The sequence below is a fragment of the Anopheles maculipalpis genome, chromosome 2RL (genome assembly GCF_943734695.1).
Source record: "Anopheles maculipalpis chromosome 2RL, idAnoMacuDA_375_x, whole genome shotgun sequence".
NCBI classification, from domain to species: Eukaryota; Metazoa; Arthropoda; class Insecta; order Diptera; family Culicidae; genus Anopheles; species Anopheles maculipalpis.
The window spans coordinates 1661468-1680791 of NC_064871.1; the positions used below are offsets into that span (position 1 = coordinate 1661468).

The 19324-nt window shown below is 46.8% G+C and overlaps 5 protein-coding genes across 5 annotated transcripts in view; 1 reads left to right on the plus strand and 4 right to left on the minus strand.

Moving 5' to 3' along the window:
* The window catches only part of LOC126557011 (uncharacterized), an 83541-nt gene that overhangs the window by 52923 nt on the left and 11294 nt on the right, over positions 1-19324 (minus strand). The gene's annotated exons all lie outside the window — the stretch shown is intronic.
* Positions 1579-3054, minus strand: LOC126558081 (apyrase). The gene is made up of 2 exons (XM_050214025.1): positions 2149-3054; positions 1579-2076 (listed from the first exon to the last, which is right to left on the minus strand). The coding sequence occupies exons 1-2, from the start codon at positions 2995-2997 to the stop codon at positions 1630-1632; spliced, it is 1296 nt and encodes a 431-aa protein (XP_050069982.1). The 5' UTR covers positions 2998-3054; the 3' UTR covers positions 1579-1629.
* LOC126557991 (tubulin alpha-1 chain-like) lies at positions 4608-6908 on the minus strand. Its single transcript, XM_050213919.1, has 2 exons — positions 6748-6908; positions 4608-5964 (listed from the first exon to the last, which is right to left on the minus strand). Exons 1-2 carry the CDS (start codon positions 6748-6750, stop codon positions 4615-4617), a joined length of 1353 nt encoding a protein of 450 aa, XP_050069876.1. The 5' UTR covers positions 6751-6908; the 3' UTR covers positions 4608-4614.
* On the plus strand, positions 7876-10176 carry LOC126557990 (tubulin alpha-1 chain-like). Its single transcript, XM_050213918.1, has 2 exons — positions 7876-8036; positions 8820-10176. Exons 1-2 carry the CDS (start codon positions 8034-8036, stop codon positions 10167-10169), a joined length of 1353 nt encoding a protein of 450 aa, XP_050069875.1. The 5' UTR covers positions 7876-8033; the 3' UTR covers positions 10170-10176.
* On the minus strand, positions 12051-19317 carry LOC126559957 (uncharacterized). Its single transcript, XM_050216118.1, has 5 exons — positions 19116-19317; positions 17539-19030; positions 15031-17475; positions 13634-14959; positions 12051-12793 (listed from the first exon to the last, which is right to left on the minus strand). Exons 1-5 carry the CDS (start codon positions 19230-19232, stop codon positions 12051-12053), a joined length of 6123 nt encoding a protein of 2040 aa, XP_050072075.1. The 5' UTR covers positions 19233-19317.

Here is a 19324-nt window from a genome sequence, read left to right on the forward strand (position 1 = left end):
CGCGCCTAGTAAAAAGAATTCAACAAAAAAAAGCAGCTCTATGACGAGTTTAACACGTCCAAATAGTCAAAAGGGACGTTAAAAAATGGTCGGTCTTCTTGCAATCTGTCGTTTGATTCCATTCATAGAAGCTAACGGAAACAGGGACCGGAATGAACTGAACCACCGTGCAACAACAACAACAAATTGAAAGAAGGACATTCTTCAAAGTACACATATGGGGTGGACTAGCACCACAAATCCGCCAACAGTTTAGTTGTCTGGGGATCGATTTTCGGATCGAATATTCAATGCATACGACAAATGCATACAAGATGAAGCCCGTAGTTTAATAATAGCTTTGTTGGTTTGTCCATGTTCATGCTTCCGTCGACTAGATGTGGTGTACTCCACGGAACCACAAAACGAACCAATCTAAGCAATCTCCGGTTGTTAAGGATGGTCCATCCACATCACAGAACAGCAGTCCGCACAACACAAAGCCCTTCACATATTCTGCAAACAATCCTATTTTTTCATTACAAACGCTTCAGTAAAGGTTCCCAAATTTCTGGGACGGCCCTCAGGGCGAATACCGACGACAACAAAAGTAACACCTTGTAGGCACTGTGTGAATAACATGTGGGATCCACACTTGTACACCTTCACCACACGTCACCGAGCCACACTAACACTTTACAACGCTCGAATACTTCGATCTATGATTACTGTGCGACGTGCGGATAAGGTCAAGGCAACCGTGGGACTGACTGGTTTGAACACTATTGCAAACGAAATTCCTACACTATTTCGGACAAACTTTGCGTACCGGTCGTGAAACGGAACACTTTAGCAACGTAATTTCTATCCGCACACGGATGGCTCGACGGTGAAAGTGTTCAGGATTCGTCGCATTGCAGCTCCATCCTGAAGTGGTTCGGTTGCCAACACAACACAACGTGCCCTAATCTCTTCGCGGGGGACTCGGCCCAAAGGATATATCGCGTGCCGTGAAATGTCATCCGAGCGAGCTAACGGCAACCATCCTTATTTCTCTCTTCTGGAGTGCACTCTCCTGTCTGGTTGTGCCGGTATTTGTTGCTCTCTGTTTTGATTATCGTATACGCACACGCACACACTAGTGCACTCTCTCTCTCTCTCTCTCTCTCTCTCTCTCTTTTTCTTGCTCTCCTACACACGCCTAATCCTTCCGAAAAGACCCAAAATGCGTTAGATAAGACCACATTATCTCACACGCTGGCTATTGCTTCAGAGCGACATGCGTTGCATTTATTTAAAAATAATAATATTTCAGCTGTACAAAGAACCTACACACACAGGAATACTATATCACAACGGAAGGTTTCTTCTGCCCACGGCGTCGCATCGGAAACCATCAATAACTGTGTCCAAACCGTGCCGAGTGTGTGGCACATTATGGAACGGAGCAAATAAAAAGTGTGGTGATAAAGTTTGGCATTTTACGCTTCTCTTATACCACCTACAGAGAAGGCCACCTAACTCTAGAAGCGTTATCGCGGTTGCGGATTAACGTGCGCCGTCATTGTCTAACTAGCTGCTAACGGGGACAGTGAGGAATACAGACAGTGAGTTGGCTATGTACAATAATGCAGCTAAAAACTTAAAATCCTAGATAAACTCTAGCCCCTCGTACTTGTATTCGGTGTGGATGCGTGTTTCCACCATCAGCGGTTCGCCCTCGATGGTAAACGCACTAATGAAGCTGGACGTTTTCCCGTTCAGCTCTTCCGTGGACAGAGCAACGATTATTTCATCGTTGCTCGTGGGCAGGAACTTGAAGCTCGAGTATCCGTGCGTCGATGGCACATCGTTCCGCTTGAGTTCGATTGCGCGAACTCCTTGGAACGTTTCGTCACTCGATATGAGAAAGTTGCAGCCCATATGTTCGTCCCGCGTTTCGTTGTACCGCTCGCGGGAACAGCGCCGGGGCAAGAAGAACCATCTCCGATGGACCTCCGACCAAGCGCCAGACTCGTGAATCATGTATCCGGGCCACTCGATGCCGATCGCTTTCCGGATGGCTTTGTAGTTGTTGATCCAGTTTAAGTGATACACCTGCAATGAAACAGTTCCACCATTGGACCCCGCTATTTCTCACAACGACATGATTAGACTCTTTCGTCTTACCTCGCCGTGTATCGTGACCGCCTTCACGTACATGGGATCGTTCGTTTCGAAATCCCCTGCCGATGTCGTCCACTCTTTGCCCATCGATCCAACGTACAGCACCTGATCCTTCACGGTGGCCCACTCTGATTTGAAGCCTTTCGTCGTGCGGCCATCACCGTCAATTAGCAGGACCCAGGGCAGCACCTTTTCGCCCTCAATCTCGTACACCAGTCCGGTACGATCGTCAAACGTTAGCAGCTTACCATTGAACACCACCAATTCGGAGAGTTCCATCCCTCGGCCCTTCAGTGAGAAGCCAGACTGTAACGCCTTTGGTTCGCCATCGTCCCAGGACACCGTTATCGATCGTTTCGAGGGAATGAAGCTCAGATAGCCCTTCAGATAGTAGCTGCCCCACTGGTTCTTCTTGACCGCCGAGTTGGTATCGAGATCCGCAATGATCCCTATCCGAAACGAGTAGATGCCACTGCTAATGATCGGACTGGTCAGTGGGTAGGTGTGATTGTACACAATGACCGAATTTCGCAGAAAGCTGTTCGACGACGGTGCATCGCTGATCAACGACGACGAAGGACTCGAGGAGATGTACAGCACAAGGAGCAGGAACGCACACAGTATCGCCAGCACCCAGGTAAAGTGCACCTGCAACCGAATGGTCCTATTGCCTATCCGGTACGAAGGTGGCGAACGGAGCGCTTTCCGCCAATCCCGCAAATACATCCCGGTGTCGATGATGGTCGAGCCGGAGGACGACTGCTTGGAAGTGGTCTTCCCCGACCCCAAACTGGTGTACGGCAAGGATGACGAGGACGACGACAGGTTTGAGTTGCTGGCGAATTGCTTCATCTGAGGCGACGACTCCGCCTCATACGAGAGAGCGTGCACTTCTCCCGATCAATAATGGGCCGCCGTGTGCTTTGTTTACAAGACAGGCTGGCAAGGTCGCACGCACTATTCTGTACACGTCACAATGTCATCGTTATTTGAGAATAATTAGACTAGTATTTATCTATCTCCCACGACAACACCGCGAAATTCCATTGCCCACTGCAATCCGATCAAAACTTTCTACCTCGCGCGGCTTGTCATTTTCCCCACAATCAGCTGTCAAACGAAAGTAAAAGTTGTAGTGGATTAACTTACATTTGTGCAGAATTAGATAATTATTCACGCTCCAATATAATCATTTTGGATGAAAAATGAGAAAAAATTGGTTATTTTGGGTAGAAATGGTATTTTTTTTTCTATTTTTGTTTGATTTGGTGCCCATGCAGCAACACAGGGTGCTTCGATGGAACTTTCACGAAAGCTTTTTTGGAAGCCATGGCGCAACTAAATAAAGGAACGACGAAATCGATAACAAAAATTCTTGTTCTTTCATTTTCAAACATTTCTATCAAAACATAATTCTTCTTCATTGAATGGCTTACTAGACTTGCCGATACCACGTAGTTGGATAGTCATCTTCATCATCATGTTGGCCTGCTTTTTTGCACGTCGTCGTGACATGGTCCGGTCAACAATAGATCTCCAGGAAACTCGATCCCTGGCTGCAGCTTCTTAACCATTTAAGCACCCGATCTCCGACAGGTCTCCCTTCACCTGCCGAACTGAGGATCGCTGACTAATACCTTCTTAGCGGGACATGAGTCCGGCATCATCATGACATGCCCCAGCCATCGTATCCTGTCGGTCTTTGCCACCGTCAGGATGTCCGGTTCGGTTGGATAGTACGGATGGTATTTGAACCCCAGTCCTGCCGTTTGAAGACCGGCACCGATGTTGCCCATACCCCCGGGTCGCCCCCACAATACTACATGGAATGGTAAAACTATATCGTAATACAGTTAGCTCTGTTAACTCAAAACAGTTAACTATTTGCCAGAACGAAGAGACACGAGTTTCATTTGCAGAGAATCGCATAACGATTGTTCTGCTTTTAGGTCTCGGTCTGTCCTCGGAAGAGAAATAATTTTGCGTGCCATAAAATAGAGGCAGAAAAGTGCGGAATAAAAGCGTGCCCTTTTATGGCAGTGCTCTCTTTGAATCGATCGTCACAAAGCTATTACCAAAAGAGGGTCGCAAAGAAACCGCGTGTGGGCGAGTGGTAGCTTCAACAACCCTTGCCTATATTATATCAGTCTTGGAATGGAAGCTACTACAAGCTAGTTTTTCGTAACGCAAGCAGATATGATTTCAATGCATGTCCAGTCCAACATTGAATTTGAACTACCGACCTTCCCCACATTGAATCCATTAGACAGTATAAACCACCGTCCCCAAATGGAAAAGAACATGAATTTCTTGTACAGAAATAATTTATTCAATCATTTCTTCATTTTTTTTTTGGAAGAAGCGACACATCATGCCAATATTGATATTTTGCTTGCTTCTTCATGTGTTGCTGTTATTGCTGTTACTGCTGTTACTGCTGCCGGAGAAGTGTCCAGGGGGCGCTTACACTTAGTACTCTTCAGCACCCTCACCTTCTCCTTCACCCGAGTCCATACCGACCTCCTCGTAGTCCTTCTCGAGGGCGGCCAAATCTTCACGGGCCTCGGAGAACTCACCTTCCTCCATACCCTCACCGACGTACCAGTGGACGAATGCACGCTTGGCGTACATCAGATCGAACTTGTGATCGAGGCGAGCCCAGGCTTCGGCGATGGCCGTGGTGTTGGACAACATGCACACGGCACGCTGCACCTTGGCCAGATCGCCACCCGGCACAACGGTCGGAGGCTGGTAGTTGATGCCCACCTTGAAACCAGTCGGACACCAGTCCACGAACTGGATCGTGCGCTTCGTCTTGATGGTGGCGATGGCCGCGTTCACGTCCTTCGGCACAACGTCGCCACGGTACAGCATGCAGCACGCCATGTACTTGCCGTGGCGCGGGTCGCACTTGACCATCTGGTTGGCCGGCTCGAAGCATGCGTTGGTGATCTCGGCCACCGACAACTGCTCGTGGTACGCCTTTTCGGCCGAGATGACCGGAGCGTACGTGACCAGCGGGAAGTGGATACGCGGGTACGGCACCAGATTCGTCTGGAACTCGGTCAGATCCACGTTGAGGGCACCGTCGAAACGGAGCGAAGCCGTGATCGACGACACGATCTGGCCGATCAGACGGTTGAGATTCGTGTAGGTCGGGCGCTCGATGTCCAGGTTGCGACGGCAGATGTCGTAGATGGCCTCGTTGTCGACCATGAACGCGCAGTCGGAATGCTCCAGGGTGGTGTGAGTGGTCAGGATGGAGTTGTACGGCTCGACGACGGCCGTCGACACCTGCGGGGCCGGGTAGATGGCGAACTCGAGCTTCGACTTCTTGCCATAGTCCACCGACAGGCGCTCCATCAGAAGCGAGGTGAAACCGGATCCGGTACCGCCGCCGAACGAGTGGAAGATCAGGAAGCCCTGCAGGCCCGTGCACTGATCGGCCAACTTGCGGATACGGTCCAGCACAACGTCTACGATTTCTTTTCCGATGGTGTAGTGACCACGGGCGTAGTTGTTGGCCGCGTCTTCCTTACCGGTGATCAACTGCTCCGGGTGGAACAGCTGACGGTACGTACCGGTGCGCACTTCATCGACGACGGTCGGTTCCAGATCGACGAACACGGCACGGGGCACGTGCTTGCCTGCGCCGGTCTCCGAGAAGAAGGTGTTGAACGAATCGTCACCTCCGCCAATGGTCTTGTCTGAGGGCATCTGACCGTCCGGTTGGATGCCATGCTCCAGACAGTACAGTTCCCAACAGGCGTTTCCGATCTGAACACCGGCCTGTCCGACGTGTACGGAGATACATTCACGCTGTAGGGAAGAAAGAGAGGGAGAGAGACCAAAATGTATTAGTACGCAGACACTCGGAAACAAAAAACTCACTTTCGTGACAATTGATTCATTGTGGTATAATGTTCATCCCTCTCCAACACATGATGGCCATTGAACATGCCAGTATGCCAAATATTCAAAGGACTTGACGCTATAGCCTCGACTGATTAAAGGTTGGAAATGCCAGAATTTGGGCATATGCTCCTTTTGCCCAGTAAGGCGGACTATGGTACCCGTCCCTTTTCTTCCACATGACCTCGATTTTCAATCATTTCCACGCGCAAAGCCATTCCCGTAGTATGCCGTCATCGACTGCTTCTTCCTGCCAGCGTGGTGGCTTCCCTCTTTCCACTCATTCCCAATCCAAGATGGCATCGCAATGCGACAAAAATCGGATGACTCATCAACATCAACGGTAAATCGATACGAACCAACGCCCTTTTCTCTCTACTTACAGAAACGAAAGTTCGGGGTTCTTCCGGAAGTTCCAGTTACCCCCTAAAACACACATAAAGCACATCGCCCGAGGGAACATGGTCGAACAAAACATAATTGATGTTAACGAACTTTTCTGACGGCCGAAAATAGCCGGCAAGCCAGAAAAACACGATGACGTGGAAGCAGCATCGCAAGTTGAGGTTATGCGATGCACACTTTTCCGGTTAGCCACGGAAAGCCAACTCGATCATTGAGAAAATCATACCATTTTATGTTCTGCTATTCAGTGCCCAATCCCCCCAATTTGCAACACTGTTTACTTACCATCTTGAATAAATGCCTTGGTTAATACTTCACACACAAAAAATGGAAAAGATTCACGTTTGTACGGGATTCCGCTTGGCGCAGCTGACTAGGACGCTTTCCAAACAGATTCGGTTTGAATGGAACTGCCGCAGAATTTTCAGTTTTATACAACCGACAGGAACGCGCCGGAAACTGAGACGACGCTCTCTTTTCTAACGGAATTGACTCGCGCTCTCCGGCTATCGGATAGATATAACGCACAGTTGAATACTTATTGCAGGGCAAAACACTGCGCAGAGCCTCCATTTTCGAGATATAATTGTTTTCAAGCGATATAAATTCATTTCTGGTCATTCTGCGATTAAAATCGATATGGTTGAACGGAATATTGGACATTTGAAGACGAAATTTACACGCATTTAGACATCTGCTCTTCCTAGGCGGTAGCATCCAAGCTCTCTAGGAGAGTTTCGGAATGAAAGAATGGAGAAGGAGAGAGAGAGTTTGTTAGCACAATGGGCTTTCTCTATTTTCAGAACTTTTTCTTTATTTTGTACAAACTTGCAGTTATAAATACTTATGTATAAACAATTAAAAAGCAAATGCTCTCTATAAAATGCAAAAGAGCTTAATCTTTGCGCTTATATCAACATTAGACCAATTTATAATAATTTACATTACCAATGAAAATGCCATTCCATCAACTGTTACTTATATACGCTGCTTAAGTACTCTGGTCAACCAGAGCAACTCTCTCTCTCTCTCTCTTTTCCATGGAACTCTCGAGAGTGCTGAAAATAGAGAAAGCCCGTTGTGCTAACAAACTCTCTCTCCTTCTCCATTCTTTCATTCCGAAACTCTCCTAGAGAGCTTGGATGCTACCGCCCAGGAAGAGCAGATGTCTAAATGCGTGTAAATTTCGTCTTCAAATGTCCAATATTCCGTTCAACCCCATCGATTTTAATCGCAGAATGACCAGAAATGAATTTATATCGCTTGAAAACAATTATATCTCGAAAATGGAGGCTCTGCGCAGTGTTTTGCCCTGCAATAAGTATTCAACTGTGCGTTATATCTATCCGATAGCCGGAGAGCGCGAGTCAATTCCGTTAGAAAAGAGAGCGTCGTCTCAGTTTCCGGCGCGTTCCTGTCGGTTGTATAAAACTGAAAATTCTGCGGCAGTTCCATTCAAACCGAATCTGTTTGGAAAGCGTCCTAGTCAGCTGCGCCAAGCGGAATCCCGTACAAACGTGAATCTTTTCCATTTTTTGTGTGTGAAGTATTAACCAAGGCATTTATTCAAGATGGTAAGTAAACAGTGTTGCAAATTGGGGGGATTGGGCACTGAATAGCAGAACATAAAATGGTATGATTTTCTCAATGATCGAGTTGGCTTTCCGTGGCTAACCGGAAAAGTGTGCATCGCATAACCTCAACTTGCGATGCTGCTTCCACGTCATCGTGTTTTTCTGGCTTGCCGGCTATTTTCGGCCGTCAGAAAAGTTCATTAACATCAATTATGTTTTGTTCGACCATGTTTCCTCGGGCGATGTGCTTTATGTGTGTTTTAGGGGGTAACTGGAACTTCCGGAAGAACCCCGAACTTTCGTTTCTGTAAGTAGAGAGAAAAGGGCGTTGGTTCGTATCGATTTACCGTTGATGTTGATGAGTCATCCGATTTTTGTCGCATTGCGATGCCATCTTGGATTGGGAATGAGTGGAAAGAGGGAAGCCACCACGCTGGCAGGAAGAAACAGTCGATGACGGCATACTACGGGAATGGCTTTGCGCATGGAAATGATTGAAAATCGAGGTCATGTGGAAGAAAAGGGACGGGTTCCATAGTCCGCCTTACTGGGCAAAAGGAGCATATGCCCAAATTCTGGCATTTCCAACCTTTAATCAGTCGAGGCTATAGCGTCAAGTCCTTTGAATATTTGGCATACTGGCATGTTCAATGGCCATCATGTGTTGGAGAGGGATGAACATTATACCACAATGAATCAATTGTCACGAAAGTGAGTTTTTTGTTTCCGAGTGTCTGCGTACTAATACATTTTGGTCTCTCTCCCTCTCTTTCTTCCCTACAGCGTGAATGTATCTCCGTACACGTCGGACAGGCCGGTGTTCAGATCGGAAACGCCTGTTGGGAACTGTACTGTCTGGAGCATGGCATCCAACCGGACGGTCAGATGCCCTCAGACAAGACCATTGGCGGAGGTGACGATTCGTTCAACACCTTCTTCTCGGAGACCGGCGCAGGCAAGCACGTGCCCCGTGCCGTGTTCGTCGATCTGGAACCGACCGTCGTCGATGAAGTGCGCACCGGTACGTACCGTCAGCTGTTCCACCCGGAGCAGTTGATCACCGGTAAGGAAGACGCGGCCAACAACTACGCCCGTGGTCACTACACCATCGGAAAAGAAATCGTAGACGTTGTGCTGGACCGTATCCGCAAGTTGGCCGATCAGTGCACGGGCCTGCAGGGCTTCCTGATCTTCCACTCGTTCGGCGGCGGTACCGGATCCGGTTTCACCTCGCTTCTGATGGAGCGCCTGTCGGTGGACTATGGCAAGAAGTCGAAGCTCGAGTTCGCCATCTACCCGGCCCCGCAGGTGTCGACGGCCGTCGTCGAGCCGTACAACTCCATCCTGACCACTCACACCACCCTGGAGCATTCCGACTGCGCGTTCATGGTCGACAACGAGGCCATCTACGACATCTGCCGTCGCAACCTGGACATCGAGCGCCCGACCTACACGAATCTCAACCGTCTGATCGGCCAGATCGTGTCGTCGATCACGGCTTCGCTCCGTTTCGACGGTGCCCTCAACGTGGATCTGACCGAGTTCCAGACGAATCTGGTGCCGTACCCGCGTATCCACTTCCCGCTGGTCACGTACGCTCCGGTCATCTCGGCCGAAAAGGCGTACCACGAGCAGTTGTCGGTGGCCGAGATCACCAACGCATGCTTCGAGCCGGCCAACCAGATGGTCAAGTGCGACCCGCGCCACGGCAAGTACATGGCGTGCTGCATGCTGTACCGTGGCGACGTTGTGCCGAAGGACGTGAACGCGGCCATCGCCACCATCAAGACGAAGCGCACGATCCAGTTCGTGGACTGGTGTCCGACTGGTTTCAAGGTGGGCATCAACTACCAGCCTCCGACCGTTGTGCCGGGTGGCGATCTGGCCAAGGTGCAGCGTGCCGTGTGCATGTTGTCCAACACCACGGCCATCGCCGAAGCCTGGGCTCGCCTCGATCACAAGTTCGATCTGATGTACGCCAAGCGTGCATTCGTCCACTGGTACGTCGGTGAGGGTATGGAGGAAGGTGAGTTCTCCGAGGCCCGTGAAGATTTGGCCGCCCTCGAGAAGGACTACGAGGAGGTCGGTATGGACTCGGGTGAAGGAGAAGGTGAGGGTGCTGAAGAGTACTAAGTGTAAGCGCCCCCTGGACACTTCTCCGGCAGCAGTAACAGCAGTAACAGCAGTAACAACAGCAACAACAGCAACACATGAAGAAGCAAGCAAAATACCAATATTGGCATGATGTGTCGCTTCTTCCAGAAAAAAATGAAGAAATGATTGAATAAATTATTTCTGCACAAGAAATCTGACGGGCTACCTATCTTTAGGCTAAAGAGGAAGGTTTTGCAATGCATGATGACATTTTCTGCTTAAAATATTGGAGTATTTTGTCTGTATTGTCCATTTGTTCTGCATAACAACGATGACATCATCTTGGTTTCATTGCGCACATGTGTGACTTCACTGCAAACTTCTTTTGGTTTATGGCAATGGTCTCGTAGGGGAAATCAGTTCTATAAAAGGCAATGTTTTCGCTCGTCAGTGCTACCCACGGTTGATCACTTGATCACGAGACGGGGCTACATCGCCAACGCGCGTTTACGCTAAAAGTGAAAAGACCATGACATGCTATGCTGCTTGTGGTGGGCGCAGATGATCGTAAGAAACTTGTTTGGAACCGCCATCCCACGATTTGTCTCTCGTTTAACCTGTATAACCATAACCGGACCAAAATGCTGTCATCAGCCGAGCCAAAAGAAGTTTACAAAGCGAAATTACTGTCAACCCACCAAATTACCTTCAAAGGGGATAAATTGTGGCGTGAGTTTGGTCGATGAAGTCACAAATATTACCTTTAACACAACGAAGACTGATCAGCAGCTTGTATTTGCAAACACGTTTGTCATCCAAGACGCTGTGGATGTTGAAAGTAGATCACTTTTAATAGGCCCTTAAGGGGGTTGCCGAATAAGAATCTTAAGAAGAGGACTTGCCTAAGAATCCTCGTCTAAAGGACAATCGTCCAAGATGACTCATCAAAAGAATTCTACAAGCCTAAATACCCCACTCACAATACGGATTGTTTAGGGCTGATTAGTAGGATTTGGGACCAGGAAGAACTACCGGAGTAGTGGAAACGGTGGTCATGGAACACCATGCAACAGTACGGATTCCAGATGGAAGCTGGTACGGTTGTTAAGGGTTGTCGAGATTGTTCGAATCTCACCGAGGTCTGAGGCAAATCATCGAGGAAACTCCGATAAATCACAAAACGCCACACAAAATTTCAAACAAATATTTAACGAAAATGGGACACAACAACACCTCGCAGCTGCCTCCAATCGGTTAAAAATAAATGTAAAAAAATAGAAAATAATGAGTCTGCTTGAATTACTCAATCGCCATTTTATGTTTTAATTTAAATCCATTTCACTCGCTCACATTTACAGAACAGGAAGAGGAGGATTGAACGAGTAATAAAATCAGATTGTGAGCCTTTGAAAACCCACAAACGCCATGAAAGACAAAAGCTGCTTTTACTCTGTACATCGGCATATAATTGAGATCGCTTCACACGTTGTTTGGAGGAGGTATAAAGGAAAGAAAAACGCCTGAGAACGCGCATTTAACTTAGCAAACATTTAACGCTTGTACCCGGTTGCTGCAGCAGGATACTCACAGAAGCCGATGACTATGACTCCCGGAACCTTACAAACTATATATCCCTATGTACACTACACGATATCTCTTAGCGATAGACAAAGGAACAGAAAATACTTTCACACACCGAAATTAAAAAGCAAAACCTCACAGCAAGATTAAGAACTTCCGAAAATGGCCCTTATCACCTATAGCATCGCAGCAAAGGCACCCCTTTCCTTCCTACTATCTATCTTTCTCTCTTTTTGTCGTGTTGATACGGATTTCAGCACGCTAAACGGCCGAGGAGCAAAATTGATCGTTACTTAGTTTTTATAACAAAGGAAAAGGAGTGTCTCGCGCAGTTCATTTTTATCCTAGACTCGTGCGCTTTTTACGCCGTAGATGCTTCCGATAGCCTTTTCCGTACCAGCCCGGTTTCACCTTCGGTTTGTGTGTAGCGCCATTAGTTCCGTTCGTCGTGTTACTAAGACCGGAACAGGATCCATCGGTGGCAATAACACTTGTCTCACATTTGGGCCTTTTGGACACTCGCATGTTCTCCATATCCTTGGATTGTTCCTCCTCTGTCAATGGGCGTCGCTTTTGTTCCTGCGATTCATTTGCTACATTATCGTAGGAAGAATTCATTTCACCACTACCGCTTGCCTTCGACGTTGAGGCCAGAGCACCATTTTCTTCTACCACTGTTGCAAGTTCCGGTAGAGTTTTCTCATTTTCACCGTCGGAAAAATCGCAACATTCGCACACGACCACCCGGCCACGGCGTAACGATTTGACGGCGAAATCCGCCGGCTGGGGAGGATAAAACTGACAGCTGTACTGGGAATAGTTTTCAAAGCAAAATTTACATTCGATTTCTGGGGGTTGTTGGGGCGGTGGTGGCGGATGTGGTTCTAGTTTGATGGGTAAACCACCCCACAGATTGACGTCCGGTGGCGGTGGATGGATGATGCTGTGCAGTCCGGAATAGGCGTAGTTTACGTCGTACCATTGGGGTAGGGCGTTCGGTGTGCTGCTGGACTGTTGCTGCTGTTGGATCGCGGTCTTGTAGTACGTGAGGATGTGTTTGTACTTTTCCTGTTGCGAAATTACTGTAAGAAAAAGAACACGAGAGCAAAGGTGTAAATAAGTAGGTTTAATTGTGGTTGGAATAGTTGCAAATAGTACAAATATACGCAAAGAGGTCTCGTGGAATCTTGACTTAATTTATCATGGCCAATAATCATTATCATATGGTTATGCAAAGGGCCATAATAGAGGATTATGGCGATGGATTTCGGGCTCTCATAGGTGTTTTCCCGAAAGATAATGAAAGGTTTTTGTACGTCGGAGTCGGAGTGGATTCATGAATGCACTCCGGAGTTCCCACCACTCTCCATAGGTTACTCTTTAGGTCATCCTAATTGACCAAAAGAGGTATAGTAATTAAATTATCATTTATTCGAAGAAATTGCTTTAATGCTTCCGCCATAAAGGCCGGACAAATGGATTGGTAGAAGCCGTTGAACGACCGTGAGCGGTTTCTGTATAAGGAATCAAGTTTGATAACTAGTTTCTAGCTATTTTTTGTCTGGAGTCGGTTTTGTAAAAATTTTAATTAACCGTTGAGTGTTATCGAGCAAATATTTGCCAAAAAGACACGTTCCAACAACATGTTATGTTGCCTATTATTATGGCACTATATCATTTGCCACAAAAAAATGCTTTGCCCTTGAAGAGGTAAAAAGAAAAGAAAATAAACTTTTTTTATTGCCCACAAAAAAAATCATTTCAGCTAACTAAATGGAATTTGGTCGCTTTTAGATTGAAAAATATGGAGGCATAAGGGGAGTCTACGTTGGGGATTGAAGCCATAAGCACATAGTTCCTACGGTGTATTGCTAGGACATGGAAAAACAGTCACAGATTAGAGAAAGAGAGGGATCACGTACTTGTGCTTGAGGTGGTTCCCAGCGTTGAAACGAATGATCCAGGAAAGTAAGCAACGGGAGCAGAAATTGCAAATAATCGGTTTGCGGCTGTCGTCGTCGGCGTTGTAGCCGTTGCACTGATCGTCGTCACATGCTCCCCATTATTTGGTTTCTTCCCCTGACAGCCACTAGTCGAAGGCTTCGAACATGTGGAAGCATCTGGCGATTCTTCATTCGAACGTTTCTTTTTCTTCTCCGGATGTTTAATGTTCAAAAACTCCGGCTTGCGGCGTATCCGAAAGCTTCGCGATCGTCCCGCACCGTAGCTGCTACTATCCCCCAGCTCATCGCTTTCATTCGCTCCGTCTAGTGATCGACTGGAGCGATTGCTTCTTCGCCGCGCTTGCTGAGGCGATTGATCGATCGTGGTGTCCGTATCGGAGTCAGTTTTTTCCGGCGTTACTAGCTGCTTATGCAGGCGGGCCGATTCGAGACGCTTGGAGCGTCGTTTTTTCAAACTCATCCCATCCTCTTCGTCCGTCTGTTCATCCGACTCGAGCCGAAAGGGTTTTGCCGGTGTCGTTGGAGTAGTTGTGACCGTCGGTGAGGTAACTACCGTTGGGCCACTACTACTACTACTACTACCACTGATTGGAGTTACTTGAGCCTTCGGAGGACTGGTGAGCAGAAGAAAATTTGTACCCAACCCAGTAGGAAAACCGCCAAACAGATTCGGCAGCCTCGTTTGCGTGCTCATGAAGGTATTGTTTTTGAGCATATAGGCCGCCACACTGGCGTTCGCTGGCAGACCGGCTCCTTGCAGTGGAATGAATGAAGGAGTCACCGACGATGGGATAGTATTTGCGGGTGCTAACTTTACTGCACTATTGATGCAATGCACCGGCGGTGTGAGTAGAATTGCGGATGGCATTTGTATCGTTTTGCAGGATGGTGCAGGCGAGCTTGTCGGTGTCGTCGTAGCAAGATCGAGTGTTTGAAATCGCGACAAAGCTTGGGATGGTAGTAATGTATCTTGCTGCTCATGGTTGGTTGTACCCTCATCAGTCTTTTCGTTTTTAGTTACATTTTCTGTCGGCTGCTGACTGCTGGTAGGTTTGGCCATTTTTGCAACCATATGCGAGGGAAGCTGATATTTGACCGGAGCTAACAATTTTAATGCTGGTGGAAAATTTTCGTTGAACCTTGGGGCAGCTTCATACAGCTCGAACAGGGCACTATTGCTTAGCACAACTTTAACCATGTTCTGATTATGTGTCGACCTGATGGGTAGGGAAGATTTCTTGCCATCTATACATTGCTGAACATTTTGCTTGATTTCAGGGCCGTCTGCAAGGGAAAGAAAATACAATTTAAAAAATATATCTTTTTTTCAACTATATAAATCCAACTGTACTAACTTTCTGTCGACTGTTGAGCAATCGAATTAAAGTCGATCGAGCTAAAACGTTCCTTTTGGTCTGCATTTTTCAATACTATCTGTAACTGGTCATCCAAACAATATTCGGTAGGTTTGGTGGTAACGCTTTCCTTATGCTCTATGGCCTCTACGCCTGTTTCAGTGTTGGGACACTGTAAAGGTATTTCTTCTTCTGAGAATTTTGCATTCTTCTGATTCTTCTGCATGCTTGAGGGTGCCGTCATCTCACAATCTGGCTGAATCTTTTCTTCCCGTTTACGGTCCGCCAAGGAACATGCCTTATCGTTGCTGACCATCGAGAATGTTACATCACTTATGATATCTTTTGTGAGGCTATCAACGTCAGAATTGGAGGAAATTTCGCTCTGGAATCCCTCGGCACTGGTTGCGTTTGGGGCTTCATTATTTGGTTCATGGAGGACATCTTCCAATTTCTCATACAAAGAAGATGGCAAAGGCTTATCTTTAAGCATTAAACTGTCACCAGCCGCCGTGGATACATCACTCTCCGGAGGAATCTTCCCTTCCGCATGGTCAGAACGATCCATCGGGGATAAATCTTCCGATCGCAGCGTACCTTTTGAGATCTTATTAACTTCAACACTTCCATTCGTTTGCGTTATAGTGATAATGGGAGGTTTATCATGGTCCACCGAAGAACCATCCTGAGCGATATCCTCATTTTTATCAACCACATCCACTAGAGGGACATTGAAATTTCCATTTCCATCATTGACTGTTTTATCGACACTTTCCCACTGTTCCGATTCGAGTAAATCGTTGATAGAATATTGATGATCATCATCACACGCATCATACTTGCGCCATGATTCTTCGCTTCCCAAATCAATCGTTATCTCTCGGATTTCGTCTGTAGCTTTTCCTACAGTTATAGTCTCGGTTTCATGCGTAGAGACTTGCAGATCAGAAACAGACGTTTTTGTTTCATTATCCGATCGATCTTCGTTGCAGACAACTTCTGTTATTTCGCTCGTTGATTCTTCTTTTGTGGCTTCCCAGCTGGAGTTAAGTTTGGTTTCCGCAGTGAGCGCATTGTCAGCTGCTGGTGTACTTTCTATTACATCCACTGGCTCTTCATGTCTCATACGATTCTCCATCATTTGTATATTGCATGGGATGGACTGCTCACCGCTATCAGTATCGTTTTGATCCCAATTGCCATTTACAGTTTCATCTGAAGAGATTTCTTTTAGTTCGCTGATTGTTTGCTTTTCTGATGATTCGCTAAATAATTCATTTGTCAAATCTTTGTTCGTGGTTTCGGCTTCTATACTGGTTTTTATACTTTCTGTTGCTGGATTCGCTCCCTTGCTTGTCTCATTCAATAATTCGGTCGGGATACATGGTTGAGGACATGCTTCTGGAATAGTCTCAAAATGATCAACTTCAGGTTCATTATTGGATTCTTTTGTTTCTACACTTTCATCTCTTTGATCTGAAGAATCTTTGATACTTTGCACTGGATCTTGCACAACATCTTCACAAACACTTGAAGGTGCATCGAAAATTGACTTCGTAATATAACCGCTTCGAATTTCGTTACCTTCTTTTTTCACTTGCTCCACGTTGGTTTCTTGTACATGTTCTACCGTTTTGTCCACGGTGGCATTTTCCATATCTTCTTCTGCTTGCCCGGCAGGCTGTTCGATGCTTTGCTTATCCGTTGCTTGTTTTGTCTCCATTTTAGGATCAAGCTTCGCATTGCCAACGCTAAACCATGTGATGTCTGTTTCAAAATCGATCTCTCTTTGATCGCCACCGTCCTCGGATGATGATGAATGAACGGAAATGCATTCTATCACATCTGTGGTTATATCTATTTTATATTCCTTCCTTGGTGGGACGCTCAATGTCTTCTCTGATTCTTTCTCTACTACGAGCGTTGGATGCATCAGACAGGGTTCCTTTTCTGTGTCCATTTCCGCTTCATCAGTTACCGTTTCTGCAGCATGTTTTGGCGGATCTTGCTTGATTTGACTTCCGTTTTCGGCTTCTTCTGTTTTTAGCTCCTTGCTTTCGATCGTTTCATTACAATTTGTTTCACACTTTATCGTTCCACCAGCAACTCTATCCTGCAATAGTACTTTTGGCACAGTTTTACTCTCTGGTAAAGCTTTATAGAAAGGTTCCTCTTTCACTGCACTATGTAATGCACCGGTTGTTCCTTGAATACCATTCGTAGATTGGTGTGCCTCTTCCGAGCGGTGTGTATTTAGCGGTACTAAGCTCGGTGGATTGCTTACAACCACTGGCTTCACGATAAGCTGTATTTTATTACACATTGGCGATTTCTGCTGACCGTCCGCATTTGATTTACTCTTGTCCGTTGTACTGCTGGTCGCCATGAATGATTGCTGGACTACGGCCATCCCTGGATGTAGCAATAACGGAACCGGAAGTGGTACTAAAATACAATGAAACATTAATTATTGCATTGAGCAAGCTTATTAAACTAATTTCCACTTACAAAGCTTTTCCGTCGCTTTTTGAGAACTGGATTGTTGTTCATCATCGACTGAAAAGGGTTTACTGTCTAGGGAAGCAGAGTTAGTCCCAGGATTGATGGTGTTCAGAACTTGTCGCAGACTACCGAACAGATTCGATGCTGTGTCGATCTTTATAACGTTCAAAGGAGGAGACGCTAACGGTTTTTGTTCGCTACAGGGTGAAGGATCATTCGGTTCGGGTTTCATTTGGCCACTGCCACTTGCGGAAATTGTACAGGGCACTAGGGGTGGCAAATTGCAGGGCAATAGAGAACCACGCGCTTCCGAACGTCCTGCCGAGTTTAGAAGAATGTTGTAATTGTTGTTAATTTGCTGTTGTTGTGCGAGAATCAGATTGTTTAAATATATTTGCTGGGGTGATACGGTCGTACTAGTAGACGCGTTCGGTTCCGTTTTGAGTTGCTTCTCTTGTTCGTTGTTGATTGATTCTTCCGACGATTCCTCTTTGGCGGCAGTAATTTTCTTCAACATTGGCTGCGACGCAGTGTGCTGTTCGTCGGTCAGCAGCAATGTTGCGTGAGCAAAAATTGGATCCTTTATCCGATTATACAGCGGCACATCGATGTTGAGGTGCTTCATCACCAGCTTCATCACTTCGTCGCATTTGCCATTTATTTTCAGCGTCGACACCTTATCCTTGGGCGTCCACTGGAGGTTTATGATAAAGATCTTTGGCCGCTTTTTTATCGGACGATCCGTTGCCCATAGCCACGTATATTTCCGAAGCACCTTCAGGCTCGATCCAATGCACAGGATTAAATCAGTCTTCTCTGTATGGGGCGTAACGCCATCCCAATTGAGAGGCCATTTTAGCTGACCCCGTTCCCCGAAATGCACGATTGTGTCGATAAGTGGTCCACCGCACCGACGACATCTGCGATTAGTTTTGTGATAATGCCGTGCGGTGAACTGGGTGGTGTCGAAAAGCCTCCAATATTCGGAATTCGGTTTGCATTGCTTGCACACCTCTACGTACATATTACCGTGCACCTCCGAGAGCGAGAATCGGGGCAATCCGGAACGCAAATGGAGTCCGTCACAGTTCTGCGAAAGGACGTGCTTCAGAATGCCCCTTCGATGTAGCTCGAAAAGTGCCATATGCGTGAAGGTAGGGTCTGCTAGCGAAAGGTCGTACTCGCCAATGTCTTTGCCTTGTTCTAGCAGTGTCCATATTCCTTGACTTCCGCGGTAATCCGGTATTTTGGCGGATGTACTTATACCAGCCCCGGTATAGACGATCAGATGGTTTGCTTTAGCAATGGCTTGTGCCAGCCTTAAGGCTTTCCGTTCGATTACTTCTGGTTCGTCTTCCGTCTCTAGCACACGTTCCTTGTACTCCACATTGCGTTTGCGGCGTTCGAGGATCTGTTTTACTACCTCCGGTTGGCTTTCCAACAGTCTTACCTCATCGTGCGTTCGTTTGCTTTCGCATTTGTTCAATACTGCTGCTATCTACAATTTTAAACGAATGAAGAAAGAGAAAAGGCTTGCCACACATTAGAAAATGCATTTCTACTCATTCAAAAGAATTGTTTACCTTCCGCCAACAGTCACGTTTTTGCTTTTTGGGACATTCTTCTTTAGGAGGTGATTTGCGCCGTCGTGTGGCACCTTGCTCCAGTATTGCCGACAGCGTTATGCCCTTCATCCGCATTTTGCATAAAGATGTTTGATAGTTCCAACTGAGACATCACATTAATTAGTTCCTAATTGCAATTTACTTTGTGTACCGCAGAATGGCCAAGT

Bases quoted from the DNA above. Each gene is read 5' to 3' on its own strand.
- LOC126558081 (XM_050214025.1), bottom strand. From the start codon at position 2,997: ATGAAGCAATTCGCCAGCAACTCAAACCTGTCGTCGTCCTCGTCATCC. The intron at 2,077-2,148 runs GTAAGACGAAAG...GTTTCATTGCAG, and splicing joins CGGTCACGATACACGGCGAG to GTGTATCACTTAAACTGGAT.
- LOC126559957 (XM_050216118.1), bottom strand. From the start codon at position 19,232: ATGCGGATGAAGGGCATAACGCTGTCGGCAATACTGGAGCAAGGTGCC. The intron at 19,031-19,115 runs GTAAACAATTCT...TTAAAATTGTAG, and splicing joins AACGTGACTGTTGGCGGAAG to ATAGCAGCAGTATTGAACAA. The intron at 14,960-15,030 runs GTTAGTACAGTT...TTTCCCTTGCAG, and splicing joins TGCTCAACAGTCGACAGAAA to ACGGCCCTGAAATCAAGCAA.